Source organism: Sminthopsis crassicaudata, chromosome 2 (assembly GCF_048593235.1).
Source record: "Sminthopsis crassicaudata isolate SCR6 chromosome 2, ASM4859323v1, whole genome shotgun sequence".
NCBI lineage: Eukaryota > Metazoa > Chordata > Mammalia > Dasyuromorphia > Dasyuridae > Sminthopsis > Sminthopsis crassicaudata.
The window spans coordinates 600,624,447-600,643,143 of NC_133618.1; the positions used below are offsets into that span (position 1 = coordinate 600,624,447).

Sequence of the window (18,697 nt, forward strand, 5' to 3'; positions counted from 1 at the left end):
TTTGAAATTTGCCTCCACGATATTTCACAAAATCAATATCTGTTACAACCATCCAGAAGTGATAGTGCTGCTTGCATGCCTCAGTGTATGGACCATTCTGTGGGGGGAAAATAACAGCAAAAAGCAGGGAATTGTTAAGGGACAGGTCAATTCTCCAAGAGTCTCCATAGCTGTGTTTCATAACATCTGAAGGAGTTGCAAGGCAGCCTTTCCTGACACAGGTGTTGTAGACTAAGAATGAGATAAGTTGGAGATAGAGGGAAGAGGAAAGAGGTCAGACAAGGCAATGACCTCTCAGTCAGAGGTCAGAGAACAGCCACTGCCTCTCAGTCTTCTTGTATAATCCTCTCACAAGAGGAGATCCATTCTGGGTTGCATCTCCAAGCAGCCACTGTCAGGTGCCTCCTGTGTATTCCAATAGCTCTCCCATGTATTCAAAAGAAACTGATATATCAAAAGCTCAGCATAGATCTACAATCTCATACCTTATGCCAAAATAAGGTCAAAATGAATATATGATTTAAGTGCAAAAGATATTATAAGGAAAGTAGGAGAGCAAGCGATAATTATCAGATCTTTGGAGAAGCGAAGAATTTATAGCCAAAGAAGAACTAGAGGATATTATCAGATGCAAAATGGATAACTTTGATTATATTAAACTAAAAAGGTTTTGCGCAAACAAAACCAGTGTATCAAAATTAGAAGGAAAGCAGAAAGGTGGGAAAAATTTTATGGCCAGTATTTCTGATAAAGGCCTCATTTCTAAAACATATAAAGAACTATCTCAAATGTATAAGAATGTGAGTCATTCCCCAATTGGTACATAGTCAAAGGACATGAACAATTTTCAGATGAAGGAATTAAAGCCATCTATAGTCACATGAAAAAATGCTCTAAATCACTATTGATTAGAGCAGGGGTTTTCAAACTGCGGCCCTCCGGGTTATGGCAAATGGGCTGAGGGGTGGAGACAGAGTGTGAGCTTTTGTTTTTACTATAGTCCGGCCTTCCAACAGTCTGAGAGACAGTGAACTGGCCCCCTATTTAAAAAGTTTGAGGACCACTGGATTAGAGAAATGCAAATTAAAACAACTCTGAGGTACCATATCATACCTCTCAGATTGGCTAAGATGGCAGGAAAAGATAATGATGAATGTTAGAGGGGATGTGGGAAAATTGGGATACTAATACATTGGTGATAGAGTTGTTAAATAATCCAATGATTTTTCAGAGCAATTTGGAACTATGCCCAAAAGGTTATAAAACTGCATATTCTTTGCTCCAGCATGTCTCTACTGGGTCTCTATCCCAAAAAATCATAAAAGAGGGGAAAGGACTCTTATGGGCAAAAATGTTTGTAGCAGCTCTTTTTGTGATGGCAAAGAATTGGAAAATGAGTGGATGCCCATCAATTGGGGAATGGCTGAATAAGTTATGATATATGAAAGTAATGAAGTACTATTGTTCTATAAAAATGATAAACAAGCATTTTAGAAAGATCTGGAAAGATTCACATAAACCAACTAGTGGAAACAGGAAAAAATTATACACAACACAGCAAGATTGTGTAATGCTCAAATATGAGAGTTCATTCTTTTTAGCAGTTTCGTGATCTGAGGCAATTCCAATAAACTTTGGATGGAAAATGCCATCCCTGTGTTCAGAAAGAAAATTATGAAGACAATGTAAATGAACACATGCTATAGTCACTTTTTATTTCTGTCATATTCTTTTTCTTTTTTTCTGATTTTTTTTCCCTACCAACATGGTTCACATGATTTCATGATGTTTTTTTTAAAAATCTATGTACACGTATACCAAAAAATAAGTATTTTTACACGTAACTGGGGAAAATAAAAATTTGAAAAAAAAAAAAGAAAGAAAGAAATGTAGTGAGGTAAAGTAAGGTAAAAGGTTCATCATATCATGTACATCTGATGCATTTCACAGTCAGGAGTCATTCCCCTGGGTAGGTGTTCCTAGGAATGACCAGGTTAAATCCTCCCCAACTTAGTTTCTACTCTAGGCAGCCTAAGAAAAGTAAAATCCAGTTCTAGATAAAGTAGGTAACTAAGGCAGATAATCACTCCCTAAGGGTAAGAAGTCACATCTCATATTTGGGACTCTAGCCCAAGAGAACTAGATTTGGAATCTAAAGAAACTGCTTTGCCATTTCCTCAAGGTCTTAGTTCCCTCTTCTCTAAAAGGATGGTATTTGGATGAGGTGCATCTCAGTTCTTAAATACTAAATGTATTAGTCCCATGAAGAGTTTCAGCAATCTATAAAAAAGTTGATCTCCTAGATGCATCACTTGATCTCTTCTGCACCTCACTCCTTCTGGACTTTGATTCCTGGTCTGTACCACCTGCCTGTTCTTTTGGCACTCATTTCATTAACATTTAACAAGTGCTCACTATATATACTGAGCCCTGTGTTTGGCAGAAGAGATAGTCTAGTAAGACATAGTCTCTGCCTTCCTTGAGCTCATAGTCCAACAGAGAGAGGAGCCACAAGTACATAACATTGATGTACAAACTATGGCATAATAACTTTGGCTTCTATTCCTAGGAAAATTCTGTAACATTTGGAAGAAATGGGAAAATTAGGCACGATCACAAAGAACATTAAAAACAAGTCATAAAAGATTTCTTTAACATAAAATAACAAAAACATAAAATGGCTTCTTTAATAAATAGAAAATAATATAAAGCTAGAAGAGACAGTTAATCCACTGGAAAACAGGAACAACAACAACAAAAAAAAAACCTCTTGAACAGGCTAGAATATTGGTCTAGATCAAATAAGAAAATTCTGGATATAAATATGTAATGTAAATGTCAATACATTTAAGTTTAAAAAATATCAACATAAGTACAAAATCATGCAATTCTTGTGAAAAACAAAAAGATTGAGAGCACATTTAAAGCTTAATATAAGTTAATAGTATGGCATGGTAACCAAAAAAAAAAAAAAAAAAAGGCAATATGTTCTTTAGCTCCTCAGAATAAATTATAATCCTGTTTGCTGTCCTCTGACCTGATTAGACTGCAATTGTAGTATGGAGTTTGGAATGCCCCATTTTAGAAAGAACATCCATAAATTTTAGATTATCCAGATGATAATAAAAACCAGGAACCAGTTGTGTTTAATCCAAGAGAAAACTCTTTCAAGGATTTGAAAAACTCTTATCTGGAAAATGGATTTTATTTTTTTTCTTTGTAAATCCTAAGGGTAAAATATTTTTCAAATATAGATTGGGTAATAATTTTCTCTTTCCAACTCTGAAATTCTATGATGGGTAGTGGTGAAATGCTTTTGCTAACATTATATATTTATAATATTAGTGCTTTTTTTTTTTCCTGAGAAAATGTGGGAAGTAATAGGCCAGATAGAAAAAATATACAAAAATTCACTGAGGAGAACTCCTTAAAAATAAGAATTGGCCACATGAGGGAAAAAAAAGCTGTACAAAAATTCAATGAAGAAAATATAATTCCTTAAAAAGTAGAATTTAGTCAAATGGAAAAGGAGGTACAAAAGCTCACTAAGTAATTTCTTAAAAGTTAGAATTGGGTAAGTGAGAAGCTAATGACTTTGAAATATCAAGAGACAAAATCAAAAGAAGGGAGAAATAGAAGAAAATGTGAAAAATATAATTGAAAAAAAATAACTGATCTAGAAAATAGATCCAGGAGAGATAATTTAAGAATTATTGGACTATCTGAAAGCCATCATAAAAGAAAGAGCCTAGGTACCATCTTTCAAGATAATATCAAGGAAAACTGCTGATATTCTAGAATCAGAGGATAAAAATAGAAATTCTGAAAGAATTCATGACCATCACTTGAAAGTGGTGATAAAAGGGAAAACTTCCAGGAATATTATAACCAAATTCCAGTGCTCTCAAGTCAAGGAAAAAATACTAGAAGTTGTCAGAAAGAAACAATTCAAATATCATGAATCCACAGTAAGAATAACACAAGATTTAGCCACTTTTACATTGAAGGATTGAAGGCCTTGAAATGGAATATTCTGAAAGGCAAAGGAGCTAGGATAACACAGCCAAGAATCACCTACCCAGCAAAACTTGGAATAATATCCGAAAATGGGTATTTAATGAAATGGGAGGTTTTTAAGCATTCTTGATGAAAAGACCAAAGCCGAATAGAGAATTTGATTTTCAAATACAAGGCTCAAGAGTAGCATAAAAAGGTTAAACAAGAAAGAAAATGAAATATTAGATACATGTATTTTAAAGTCATTTTTAAAAATTAGCGAAATGGTGCAAAATATAGCAATATCTTTCATCATGATTAGTTAAATTGAAGTTTGAATTCGAAGTTTTGTGTTTCTTTTTTGCCTTTAATTCTTTGGAGACAAAAGTGTAAGAAACCAAAGGTGCTAATGATGCTTTTAAAATTTCTTTTCTTAGGGTTACAAAGGAATTACATGTTTCATAATAGATCGTGATACAGAGGGACTTCAAATAGGGAAAAAAGAAAACAAATTAGGACTCAGAGCATCTCCCACCAGTACATTGATATTTGATAATGTTAAGGTAGGTGTGACCTTATTTTAAATAAAACCATTATGTGAAAGGTGTACTTGATGTAAAGAATAATGAAAAAGAGTGACTTCAATGGTAAGATTTTATTATGTCAAATTATATTTTTGAAGTTCTTTAATAATATTTTAATCTGGTCCTGAACGTATATTTCTTTAGAATTAAACCATGGGCAGTACTTTTGGTCTTATCTTACAACAACTCCTTGTTGAATTGCTACCAGGTAACCTAATTTTGCTTGTAGTTATGAAAATGCAGTTATATAAAGTTGATTTAAAAAAAAAAAAACAACTCAAATACAAAATAGCATTAAAATACGTTGTAATGTCATAAAGGACCACAAGGTGGCGATGTTATTCTATGAAAGTTTTACCCTTCTCTATAAAATGCACTCAAAGGGTGTTAGGGTCTTCATTGAAAATGAAATAAAATTTATATTCCCTATTCTCAATTTTTAAAAGCTAATGAATAAAATATTTTAGATTTATCTCTCCATGTCATCTAAACCCCAAAGTAAATGTTTTTTATTTATGTGTCTTAAATTGATTTTTTTTTTTTTTTTGGTTATTGCTGATTAGTGACCCTAAGAAGCAAATTTTCTCATTATTGTTACATATTCATTCTGAAAAATATTCAGTATTTAATTAAATTTCGTCATGCATTTCACCATTTATTTTGCAGATAATAGTAATAACATGTGAATTAAGAGTCATTGTATCTATTTTTATGTTCAAAAGCCAAATAATGCTTCCTCCTTGCTTCCACTTTTTATATAATTATCCTAAGTCAGAGACTTTGCAAATAGTCTAATTTAACCCTTTCATTTTACAGATCAGAAAACTAAGACACTAAAAAGGGACAAAAATCTAATGCCCATTATAGTCTTTTGGGCTGCTTCCATTGTGCAAATACATTTATATTTTAAAGTTAGAATATTAAAAAGTATATGTTATATGTCTTGAGAAAATAAAATGAAAAAATAGTGGAATATTTTTATTCTTCAGGTACCAGTAACTAATATCCTAGGACAACTTGGCCATGGGTACAAATATGCCATTGGAATGCTTAATGAAGGAAGAATAGGAATTGCTGCACAAGTGAGTAGTACCTTCACATGTTCAACTAAGATCACTTGTATTTGAATCAATGAAGCTATGACAGTTAGGAAGGCTAGACCAGATTGTCAAATCAAATTTCTAGAAAAGCTTATTGCCACTAGATGTCACACTTTCTTTACATAATGAAAAGAAAATGGCTATTTAAAGAGAATCTCTTTTTAAAATCAAGGGCAAGAAAGCAGAAATATCCAGAGGGAAAAAACTTGACTCAGTACTAGCAATTTTTCTCCATTTTAAGAGCACCAAAATAATAACTAATATCTGTGTTAGTATTTCCAAAATGTATCTTAAAATTAAATGTGCTTTAAGGAAACAACATTGCAAAGCATAGAATTCTTATTAAAAAGTCTTTTAAGAGTTGGAAAGTCAGATAGGTATAGTATAAACTATGCTAAATGGCGATACCACTAGTCCTTTGGGATTCTTGGCTACTTTGTTTTAACAAGAGCAATTCGAACATATTTTACATAGACATATAAAACAAAATTATCAGAATCAAATAAACATGTAAAATACCATATTATTCAAAAGTCATTTAGGTTTTCTTTTTTTGGTCCAAACTGTATAACTCTTCAATGTAAAAAAGAGTTATTTCAGTAGTTCTTCAGTGTAAAGTAAATAGCAGAGGAGCTGGACGGGAAAGGAATTCTTTATACTGAAATTTTTTTTTTTTACATTTTACTTTACACTGGCATATAGTCAAAATATGCCAGAAGTAAGACTTAAAGATAAGCATGTCTGACTCCAAGGTGGGTTCTCTATATTCTACTCCCATGATACCTCTCAAGAATTCTTGTGACTGCTTTTGATTCATGATGGCTATTTTTTTCAGTTAAGTAAGTGAATCTTCCATCGATAATCCTATTGTAACATCCTATTCTACTTGTATAAAATCTTGGCAGAGAATATGGTGACCAAAATAATTTTTTAAAACAAATTCTTTTCATCATTGAGGTCAAGGGAAACACCACATTTAGACTATAACATAGGCGCTGATGTGCTTCATGAAGAAGGGGAAATGAAATTGAAGAAAACAAAAATGAGAAAAGAAGCCAAACTAGAGTAAATATACACAGAAGAGAATCATGCTGCTAGCAACATTGTTTTGAGGTATAGAGCAATTGATTCTCAAAGCATTTGAAAAAAAGGGAATATTCCCAAGATGGAAAAAAAAATTAGTCATATCACCAGGATCAAAATCAATGACTTTGCCTTTTTCATCTTCACTAAATTTTATGAAAATAATCTACATATTCATCAAGAACATCCCTGAAAGTATGAGAATGTTCTAAACAATGTTCTAAGCAGACTGAAAAATATAATATTCCATTAGGCTTATTTGTTGAGTACAGGTATATATTTGTTCCAGTATAACAGAATGCCATTTTAAAAGCTCTCCTGCATAGAAGTGATCCTGCATTTTTAAGAATCAGACAAAAGTAGTAAATCTGCAGACATTTAAGTGCCTGCTTTTGTTCCAAGCATTTTGTGAGGTACCTGGAATGTCAGTGCTAAAAGGAACCCATCTCTGTCCTCAAATAGCTTATCTTCTCATAGGGAAGACAGTATATACCATAGATCTGCATATGTAAAATGTATGCAAAAGTGAATATAAGATAGTTTTAAGAAGGAGAATTCAGGTATATCTGAGATCATGTAAATCAGTGATCTATAAGATCATTGAAAATTGTATTTTTTGAACAATTATTTTAATTACTACAAATTTCTGAAATAAAGTCCATTCTTTTAATACCCATACTCTCAGAATATGTGGAAAGTTTGAAGAGACTGTAATCATATGATCATATGAGATCATGTGTGGCACTTGAGTTGAGTGTCCAAAGAAACTAGGGATTCTGGGAGGTCTGAGTGCAGAGGGTTAGGATATTCCAGGCATGAGCCTGGACTGTGCAAGGACAAAGTAGGGGATAGAGTGTCTTCTCTACAACATAGCAAAGAATATATAATAGATTGTAATCTGGCGTGCAGCGTATATGAAGGGGAGGGAAGAGAAGGGGAGGGTCCAGATTGTGAAACACACTCGTTAAGTGCCAAATAGATTATATTTAATCCTAGGAAAATAAGAGAGCTCTTAAAATTCCTTGAAAGATGTAACAACAGAGAGACAGTATGGGGCAAAGAAGGATCTCTCGTCTGTAAAAAAAAAAAAAAAAAAAAAAAAAAAAAAAAAAAAAAAAAAGGAGTTTGAACTAGATGAATTTCAAGGTCCCTTTTGACTTTAAATCTGAGGTTCTTTGAATTTTTGTAGCAAGTGAAATTTAAAACAGGGAGATGTATGCTTCCTAAGTGTAGTTTTCATTGTCATTTAGGATGTCTATTCTATCTTCTATACAAATCCTTTGTTTTCCCACCCAAATATTAGTGTATTTAGCTATTTGTCTTTATAATCTATTTTATCTATTTGTCTTTATAAACTTTCTATTTATGCTACATTTGCTTATTTTGAAGATGTTTGTCTCTCCCTTAGGAATTGTTTCATTCTTTGAATTTATATCCATAGTACCTAATAAATAGTAGATATTTTCACAACTAATTGTTTGGTTGATCATCAGAACAGAATCCAAATGGAAGAGTTGCTTCTAGAAGGGGAAGTCCTATAAATGTCCCTATTTGCTAAATAATACATTCCTGGTTTATGAAACCCTAGAACATTGCCTCGTCTAAAGGAGATCCATAATCACTTTTAAAAGCTTGGCCTAATCATCCAAAAGTGGGAAAAAAAAAAAAGACAGATGAAGAATATCTGTTTCTCATACTATGATAGAGATTGTCCATTGAAATGTGTACCATCATCAATACAGAGACTAAAAATAAACAGTACTACTAGGTCCAGAATTGAAAATTGTATTTTTGAACAATTGTTTTAATCACCACAAGCTTCTCTATGAAATAAAGTCCATCCTTTTAATACCCATACTTTTTTAGTACTCTTAGAATATGTGGAGAGTTTGAAGAGATTGTAAACACATTAAAAATGTTATTTTGCAGAAGTAATGTATAGGCTATCTTCAAATAAGCATCTGACTAGAATAAAGTAGGCTGATTAAATAGCAAGAATGAAGGGTATCTGATGTTAACCTGTATAATTGATATGCATCTTTGGTTTCCATGTAATAGCAGAACAACAGGAGCAATTATGGGGACCCCTACAGCAGATCACAAAAGAACATGGACAAGATTCCCACAGGATGGGAAGGCATATGAGAATTGCTTGATATCTGATCATTAAAAAATAGGCACATCAATTAAGATCACAATTCATTGAAGTCCAAAAATAAATGTATCTTTTGTGAATCATTATAAAACTGATGATTTTTTTTTCCCTCTTTTTTCAGCTTCTGCTACCTAAGTAGCTAATTTTAGATAAAGCTTTAGCCCAGGATTCCCAGAAGGCAACATAATGTTTCTTTCTGTATGATTTTGGCTTTTCTGTCTGTTTTAAAGTTTATCTGTGATTAAACTTTTGTCAGATAAGGCATTAAAAATTGCAGCACTGGATCTCATTGTTCCCAGGGATATAAATAATATAGATGTTCTGGCAGTAAAATACACTGCCTTGGCTTTACTCTTAATTACTCTAAGTTACTCTTATAGCCTAATTAAAAGTTAAGGTTGGGTAGTTATTATATCTTGGTTAATACTTTGGGTACCTTTTAGAGAGAGAGAAATGTGTCACAGAAATAAACAGAAACATCAATTCTTGAAACTAAACATAGAGAATTTAGCTTTGAAACATTTACAGTAAAAGACTTTTTATTTCCATCGAATCATCTTGATTTGCAACTTGTTTTGTCAGGTTTTAATGTCAATAAAAATACTATTTATTTCTATGCAAACTTTAATAATAAGAGTTTGAAATAACTCTGTTATCTCATTGACAGTGCTTCAAAGTGCTATGTTGTCTCCTGCTTTTGACATTATTTGTATTTTACCTTGGAAAGCAAGAGAATAAAGGAAAACATAAGGAAATAATAATGAAGCATTGATGAATGTGAAATATTTCTACCAAAACACTCTTTAACTCTTATTTTTTCCTTTTAAAAAAGAGACAACACCAAATTGATGGAGTTGTTTGGATAATAATCTTTTTTTTTATGGCTTTTTATTTACAAGATATATGCATGGGTAATTTTTCAGCATTGACAATTGCAAAACCTTTTGTTCCAATTTTTCCTCTCCTTCTCCCCATCCCCTCCCCCAGAAGTCAGGTAGACCAATACATGTGAAATATGTTAAAGTATATATTAAATACAATATGTTTATACACGTCCATATAGTTATTTTGCTGCACAAGAAGAATCGGACTTTGAAATAGTGTACAATTAACCTGTGAAGGAAATAAAAAATGCAGGTGGACAAAAATAGAGGGATTGGGAATTCTATGTAGTGGTTTACACTCATTTCCCAGAGTTCTTTCGCTGGGTGTAGCTGGTCCAGTTCATTACTGCTTCATTACTATTGGAACCAATTTGGTTCATCTCATTGTTGAAAATGGCCACTCCATCAGAATTGATCATCATATAGTATTGTTGTTGAAATATATAATGATCTCCTGGTCCTGCTCATTTCACTCAGCATCAGTTCATGTAAGTCTCTCTAGGCCTCTCTGAAATCATCCTGCTGGTTATTTCTTACAGACAATAATATTCCAAAACATTTATATACCACAATTTATTCAGCCATTCTCCAATTGCTGGGCATCCACCCAGTTTCTGGTTTCTGGCCACTACAAAAAGGGCTGCCGCAAACATTCTTGCACATATAGGTCCCTTTCCTTTATTTAAAATCTCTTTGGGATATAGACCTAGTAGTAACACTGCTGGATCAAAGGGTATGCACAGTTTAATAACTTTTTGAGCATAGTTCCAAATTGCTCTCCAGAATGGCTGGATCTATTCACAATTCCACCAACAATGTATCAGTGTCCCAGTTTTCCCACATCCCCTCCAACATTCTGCATTATCTTTCCCTGTCATTCTAACCAATCTGACAGGTGTGTAGTGGTATTTCAGAGTTGTCTTAATTTGCATTTCTCTGATTAATAATAACTTGGAGCATCTTTTTATATGGCTAGAAATAGTTTCAATTTCTTTGAGAATTGTCTGTTTATATCCTTTGACCATTTATCAATTGGAGAATGGCTTGATTTCTTATAATTGGATAATAATCTAATGGAGCTCACAGATTTGGAGTGGAAAGGGACTTTATATATTAGGAAACTGAGGCCCAGAGAAGTCACTCAGCAATGGTGAAAGAGATGAAACTTGAACTCAAAACTCGGCAAATCTAGTATTCTTTCTTCTTTGCCATACTTACTCTTTTGGACAAACAAAGCAAAGTTTTTCACAATTTAATTGGCTCAGCACTTGGAGAAAGTAAGGAAAAAACTAGATTTATTTTGGCACATTTTTACTCACCAAAGCTTCAGTGTGTGTGAATTAGAAGTGAATAGTGCTTTTTTTTACTGAATATCTTATATGCTATAATCCCTTTTCACCAAAGCCTTAATAATCTTATTAATCATGATCACATCTGATACAAAAGAGAAGCTAATGACAGATTGGATACAGAAAGAATATTCAGAAGTGACTTCTCAAATGAGAATTTGAAGGACACTGAGAAGAGACTCCAAGAACTTCCTTAGGCCAATCTGAGCGAGATATTTGAGGGATTAAAAAATTGGAAATTAAGAAGATTGATTGTAAAATATTTTTATGTTCTGCTGAACAGAGAAATGTACTTTGCTGTACATAGTTCAATACATCTTAATATTTCCTTTAGACATTGGGATTGTGGCCAGGCCCCTCTAACTCATTTTATACCATTGCTGTTTTTAAAAATAATTCCTCTGCAGTCCTCAATAACTATTGTTTCAAAGAATAACTATTACATCTACCAAGATAAAGACTTTACTACTGTGGATAAATTAAAATATGAGGATGTGAACCAATCTATCTTTCTTTTTTTATATATAATTTACAGATGTTAGGACTGGCACAAGGATGTTTTGACCACACCATTCCATATCTTAAAGAAAGAATGCAATTTGGTAAAAGGATATTGTCTTTTCAGGTAAAAATTACAATGATAATTTAATCCTACTCATTTATTTTATATTATCAAAGAAATCCAACATAAACTTGTAAGGGGTTTCAATGGAGCAGTAGTAAGAGTCTTAAGAATTGGAAATGCCTTACTAAAATGGAAGCTATATGAGGGTGTGAAATATGACTTATCTGAATTTTTCAATTTTAGTCATTGTCTATCATGATGTTCTTTTTCTGTTTTAAAAAATTTTATTCTTTTTTCAATTCCAAACTTTTCTTTCCACTCTCCCCCCCCCCACATAAGAAGGCAAGAAGAACAAAACTTCCAATATAATTATGTAGTCATTCAAAACAAATTCCCCCATTGCTCCTTCCCCTCCTCCCCCCAAAAAAAAGAAAAAGAAGAAAAGGAAAATCACATTCTCTGATCTATACTCTAAATTCATCACTTCTCTATCTGGAGGTGGATACCATATTTTATCATGAGTTATTCAGAATTGTAGTTAATCAAGAGTTCCTAAGTCTTTCAGAGTTGATTGTTCTTACAATATAATTGTAGTTATATAAATTATTATCCTGATTCTGCTCACTTCATTCTGTGTCAGTTCATACAAGGCTTCCCAGATTTTTCTGAAACCATCCCCTTTATTATTTCTTTTAGTACAAAATTATAACTTGTGTAACCATTGCCCAATTGATGGGTATCCCCATAGTTTCTGATTCTTTGCTACTACAAAAGATTGTTTAGGATACCTGCCTATTGTCTCCATTTTATAAATTAGAAAACTAAAGCTCAGATGGTTCAGTGATTTGACCAGTTTCACACACATCTAGTAAAAATTGGGATTGGGATACAGACCCCTGCAGGGTCCCAAACCAGAACTGTCCTCCACAGTGTTGTCTCACCTCTGTGCTTGGAAGGTAGATTTTATTTGTAAAGGAGCTTTCATTCATAATCATATCATTTCTCTCACCAACATCATGAGATTAGTAGTCCCAATGGTGACTTTTCTGTGGTTGCATAGCTATTTAGTAATAAAACCATACTTAAAAACTCTGTGTCTGCTGCTTTTTTCACAGAGCCTTTGGTGAAATATCCTAGATTATCAGATAAAGGAAGAGTGGTTAGGGTTCTTTTCTCTTTTACACCGTAGGAAAGAGGTGTTTCTTTATGGTAGGAAAAATAAAAATTAGTTATACTTAAAGTGATAAAATACTTTATGGAAATAATTATTATTCTTTAAAGCATTTTATGTAGGCAAAATTGTATGGTATATTATATATGTATATGTATACACACATATTTTTTAAATTAAAGAACAGTTTTGAAAAAAATTTAAGATTGTTTTGGAGGATTTTAGGTTTTCAGATGAAGTTGTTAAAACAAGATTGATTTTTTTTTTTTTTTTTTGCTGAGGCAATTGGGGTTAAATGACTTGCCCAGGGTCACACAGCTAGGAAGTGTTAAGTGTTTGAGATTAGATTTGAACTCGGATCCTCCTGACTTCAGGGCTGGTGCTCTATCCACTGTGCCACCTAACTGCCCAAGATTGATTTTCTTTTTGCTATAATTCTTTATTCATTTATAATTATTCTTAGTTTTATATGAAAATTTAATTCATCATTGAATGAAGCTCCTATATTGTAAACATCTAGTGTTTCTATGTTTCTCAGACATAATACTTTCAGAATTAATTCTTCCACCATTCTCTGTTTTATTAGAGAAGGCTAATTCCTAGTTGAATGGATAATTATATTATTCAATTCAGGCATCAGAAATCTTTTCAGTTTTCAAAAAATATTTCTGGCTAACATATTCTAAGGTTTATATTTTCTTATAAATTCTTTATTATTCGGTTTTTATATTGAAGTTTTCAAAACTTTTCATACAGGTTGAGCATTTTTTTAAGTGCAGTATGAAAAACAAAATAACTTCTATTGGATTCTACCATCCTGGGAAGGAAACTTTTGTTCATTTATGTCCCTGTGGTAGTGATACTTTATTATTGCTGCTTGCAAGGAGAATAATGAATGTTTTTAAATGTTTTTAGCACTCCTACATTTGAAAGACTTTGGTGCTTGGGGAAATTTCAGAATCAAAGGTTTTTTTTTCAAATAATAAAATTAATGAGTTTGACCAAATTTTGGTTTTGCTAAATTTTACCATGAATTTATCTTTTAAGAATTAGAAATTATAATTAAGTAAAAAAACAGTTTTATCTAACTTTGTGCTATCTTATATTCTATTATCTTGAATATTTATTGTGAAGAATTATATGAATTTTGAAATGCTCCAAGAAAAGAGGATTTTAACTCTGCATATGGTATCATATTTCATTTTAGAATGTAGATTAAGCAGTATTTAAAAAGTAATACACCTGAATTTCCTTTGGTTACACCTGAATCTGGCAGTTTTCCCCAACAAGGCATTCTTTTAAGGATGAGAGATTTTCTTGCAAACTACAATTATAACTTTAATGCTGGGTCTGAATATTGTAGGGAATTCAACATCAAATAGCTCAAGTGGCCACGCAGCTTGAGGCTGCAAGATTGCTGACATACAATGCTGCCAGGCTTTCAGAAACTGGAAGACCATTTGTAAAAGAAGCATCCATGGCAAAATATTTTGCATCAGAGGTAAGAATAGAAATCTCTGCTCAGACAAGTTTATAAAGATTTTTGCTCAAATTATTAAGTAAATCTGCTGACTTAGACTACTTTTGGGAATTGAATAAATGAAAATGTAATTAAAACATTTTGATATTTTTGAGAGCACAAAGTATCTATTAAATTGTCTCTTGCAGGATTCTTAAATTGAAACAGAATAGTTTGATAGAATTAACACTTCAATTACAATTAGTTTAGGTACTTGTACCTAATCTCACCATGGTGAGATCATAATAGTATGTTAAGTACCATAAATCATACCACAAGAGAAGCAACAAAGAAACTATTTCTTATGTATGGTCCCCTGGTATTACGTGCTAATGGTGTTCAAGGAGGGGGGGCGAAAACTTTGTCCTGATATATGTCATATATTAGATATTTAACTTATGAGGCTTTTTCAGGGGGCTTAGAAAATTACAGAATTATTATTTTATCAATAAATCCTGGTATTTTGTCTAGTAGTCAAGTGCAGAAAGCTAATTAATTTACCTAGTTAACTGAAGAAAAGGTATTTTAAGGTATGGAAACCAAATATAATTCTATTTAAAAATGTCATCCTTTTCAACTAAAATTTGTAGTGATTATTTCTAAAAATGTTTTACACAGTAAAAAAGAAAAAAGTTTAATTCCAGTATGTAAAATGGTGTAGCTCATTATTGTATAATATTTAAATTTTTGCTAGGTTGCTGGACTGACAACTAGTAAATGCATAGAATGGATGGGTGGAGTAGGGTATACCAAAGATTTTCCAATGGAAAAATACTTTAGAGATGCAAAGATTGGTAAGTAGACCTATTTTTTATATTTTTAGTTATTCCTAAGAAGTTTATCTTCTACTCATAATGTCTGAAAACTATTTTTCCTCCTATTGCTTCAAAAAATTGATTTTAAAAGTACCAATCTTTTAACAATGCACTTAGATTTTTAAGGTCACAAACACACACACACACACACACACACACACACACACACCACAGCGTAAATATAAAAACCAAATTTGATGCCAAGTTAGAACTCTTAATATTATCTTGATTTCTTTAATGATTGGTATGGCTTAATTTAATTTAAATTATAGTTTTAGAAGCCAGTTGTCTAATAAAGTCTGACTAGTTCTAAACTTCTCCCTGCTAATTAAACAGGTAAAATTCCATTGACTTCTTAAGTAACCTATTCCATAATAATAGGTTCAAGTCTTATTTATATTTAAATACTTCATTGAATCTTCAGTTTCATACATATATGTTCCTTCCACTGAAAAAGGTGGAAACCCATTCATACTTCGTCATCTAGTACTATTGTTGACCTCAATTTCCTACAAATCTGCCACAGAATATTTATGCAGGGTTTTAGAGACCTGCCTCTAGGTTTCTACATATTTTGTGTAACTTTAGAAGATGGAGATTTGCAGTTCCTAATGTGAACTCTAAAAATCTTTGCCAACGATAGTTCTCTATTTGACAAAAAATCAGTTTTGGTCCTATATATCCTTAACTATATACTAGTCTTTTTTTATAGCTTTTTATTGACAAAACATATGCATGGATGATTTTTCAACATTGACCCTTGCAAAAACTTCTGTTCCAACTTTTCCTTCCCTCCATCCCCTCCCCTAGATGGCAGGCAGTCCCACACATATTAAATATGTTAAACCATATACTGATCTTTAAACAGCTAGTGACTTTTGTTGATAAAGATTTGAATATTGTCATCACTAGAATAATTTTTCTACAAGTTTGTTTTCAATAGACGTAATAACTAAAAGACAACTAGAAAGGAGTTCATGTTTGCCCTTTCTTTCATTGATTTTTAGTTATAGGGCAGAAAATTGGCAAGTAAAACTTGGCAGAAAATTTGTCTAACACTCAATACCACACATTTACTTCCTCTTATTTCTATTTTTCCCTTCCATCCTGTCCTGTGTTTTAGGTACGATATATGAAGGAACATCAAATATCCAGTTAAATACCATAGCAAAATTTTTAGATCAAGAATACTGAGAGTCACATAAATAAGAAGACTGTTACTGAAGCCACATATGTAAAACATAAATCGAGTGCCTTATATGGGAAACAGTGGAATACTTTCAAGCTGGAATAATCTTTTGCACTGCTTATATTGTTTTGAAGTATATTAGATCTCTCTGCTCTTGCTTGTCACCAGTAATTTAAAACAGGTAACTTTGCTTCATGATATACAAAGGTTCCTTTTCCCAACATTTGACAAAAGTAAGATATTCCTTTTGAGTTAATTATTTTTCAAGCTGTCATTTTAACTTCATTTAAAAATCTAACATTTCTAATACAGATCAGAGAAATTGGTATCAGGTAGGTTATTTATATTTTATATCTTTGCAGATTTACCAGTGCCTAGTATAGTGCGTTGAACCTATTTTGCACATGTTTCTTGAAATATTGAATGTTAGTAAATTCAGAAATTTCCTTAAGAAAAAGAAATTCAGTCATTTTAAATGTCAAAGAATTTATATAGTATAATAGTATAAATCAGATAAAGGAATTGTTATTTAATTTATATTTAATTTAATGTGATGTTTTGAAATAAAATTATAGTCAGATAATTTCAACAGATTGTTTTAAAAATAAATCTCAAGTTAAAAAATAAGTCTCAGCATCACTTGTATGGTTAACCATACAATCACGTTGTGTGGCTAAAAAACTTTGTAAAATATTTTTAAATCAGTCAATTTTGTAACTTAAAGATTCCCCCCCCCCCAGTATTTTAGTAACACAATATCTTTCTGAATCTAAATTGTATATTGTTACTTCTAATTAATTTTTTTAGCTTCATTGTGAAAAAAATACAATATTGTGTTTTTCGAAGAAAGAAGGTACGTTTAAGTCTGTGGTGAAATGTGAATTGTTTTATTACTTTTATTTTAAAAGAATCATGCTGCAAATAAGAGAAGTTTGAAATTTGATATCAGGTACATTTTCAAAAAAAACTCTCCTTATACAAATAATAGTTAAGCATTTGAAATGTATAAATACAACCTAAAGAGAAGAACCATCTATGACTAATGGAGAGAGAAATAAAGAAAAATTTTAAATGTAGTTCAGAAAAGATAGCAATCCACTGTACTATAAAATAAGTTGGTGAGGAAAGTCCCAACATTCAACCCTTCAGAGAGCAACAAGTCAGAGAATTTGATAAAGAAGACAGCACAATCATTGCACTTTAATTGACCAGTTAAAATGCTAGAGGAATTGAAGGAGGTACTGTTAATCATGTCAAAGAATTATATACACAATAATGTCAGTCCTTACTGGGCTGGGGTGGAAAGGATTGATGCCCCAAAGTAATGTTTTCAGTCTCCTTAGTAATTAATTGAATTGGCAACTTCAGAGATTATTTTCAGAATACAGGAAACTGATTGGTATCAGAACTATTATACTTACCATTGGATAGCTTGTGATATGTTATTGGCATTACATTGAACTTAGATGGATAAGGAATTAATCTAGTTTCTATCAGAAGTGATAGATAAAATATGTATTAAGCACTTACTATATGCCAGACAGCATGCTAAGTATTAAGATTATGTTAAGGCAGCATTATTTTAACTTACATATCCTTACATTTGCCAGAGCCATTGGTATTACTTTGTATTATGTGGACATGTGATTACAGCACATTTTAATAAATATTGCCATTGAATTATTTCATAAATGAATTTTTGCTTTCTGACTGACATAGATCCATGCCATTTTATGCTATAAGCCATTACTTTATAGAAAGTGGAAAAATCAAGGGCTAAGATTTCAATGTTCTGATAGATGTAGTATTGTTTATGATTGTCCATATTTGTGACTTTTAGGGAAAAAAACAGTAATCCATGCGTGGTTTTTTTTTGTTTGTTTGTTTAATAATGATTAATAATTAATTTAAATACCTATAAGAATACTTTTATTTACTAAGAGTTAATATTTATCTGTTATTTAAACCCATTTATTCCAGTTTTCAGATAAGACTCACAGTAATGATCATAATTTTACACTCTAAATTTCCAAGCAAAACTTTTAGGGAAAATTTTCTGTCCCTTTTATTAATTTCAAACTAAGAGATCTCCAATAAAAAGGGTCTCCCCTTTTTACAATGCAGATAGTAGTTATATGTCCTTTACAGAGTTATTTTCAGAAAGCCATAGTGATTTTGTTTTGGATCATATAGGTGATTTCTGCTTTTGTTACAATAGGGAATTCTCTCCTCTATGCATGGAGATTAGCCACCAATTGAGCTGCAACTTGTAGTCTTAAGAGAACTA

The 18,697-nt window shown here is 31.9% G+C and overlaps 1 protein-coding gene across 1 annotated transcript in view; it reads left to right on the forward strand.

Annotated features, from left to right (window-relative positions):
• The window catches only part of ACADSB (acyl-CoA dehydrogenase short/branched chain), a 46,570-nt gene extending 28,468 nt beyond the window's left edge, over positions 1–18,102 (forward strand). Inside the window, exons 6-11 of the mRNA XM_074295800.1 lie at positions 4,434–4,559; positions 5,570–5,662; positions 11,687–11,776; positions 14,251–14,388; positions 15,101–15,200; positions 16,345–18,102. Coding sequence (XP_074151901.1) covers positions 4,434–4,559; positions 5,570–5,662; positions 11,687–11,776; positions 14,251–14,388; positions 15,101–15,200; positions 16,345–16,415 — 618 coding nt within the window. The 3' untranslated portion in view covers positions 16,416–18,102. The remainder of the gene's footprint in view (positions 1–4,433; positions 4,560–5,569; positions 5,663–11,686; positions 11,777–14,250; positions 14,389–15,100; positions 15,201–16,344) is intronic.
• Positions 18,103–18,697: the final 595 nt, after the last annotated feature.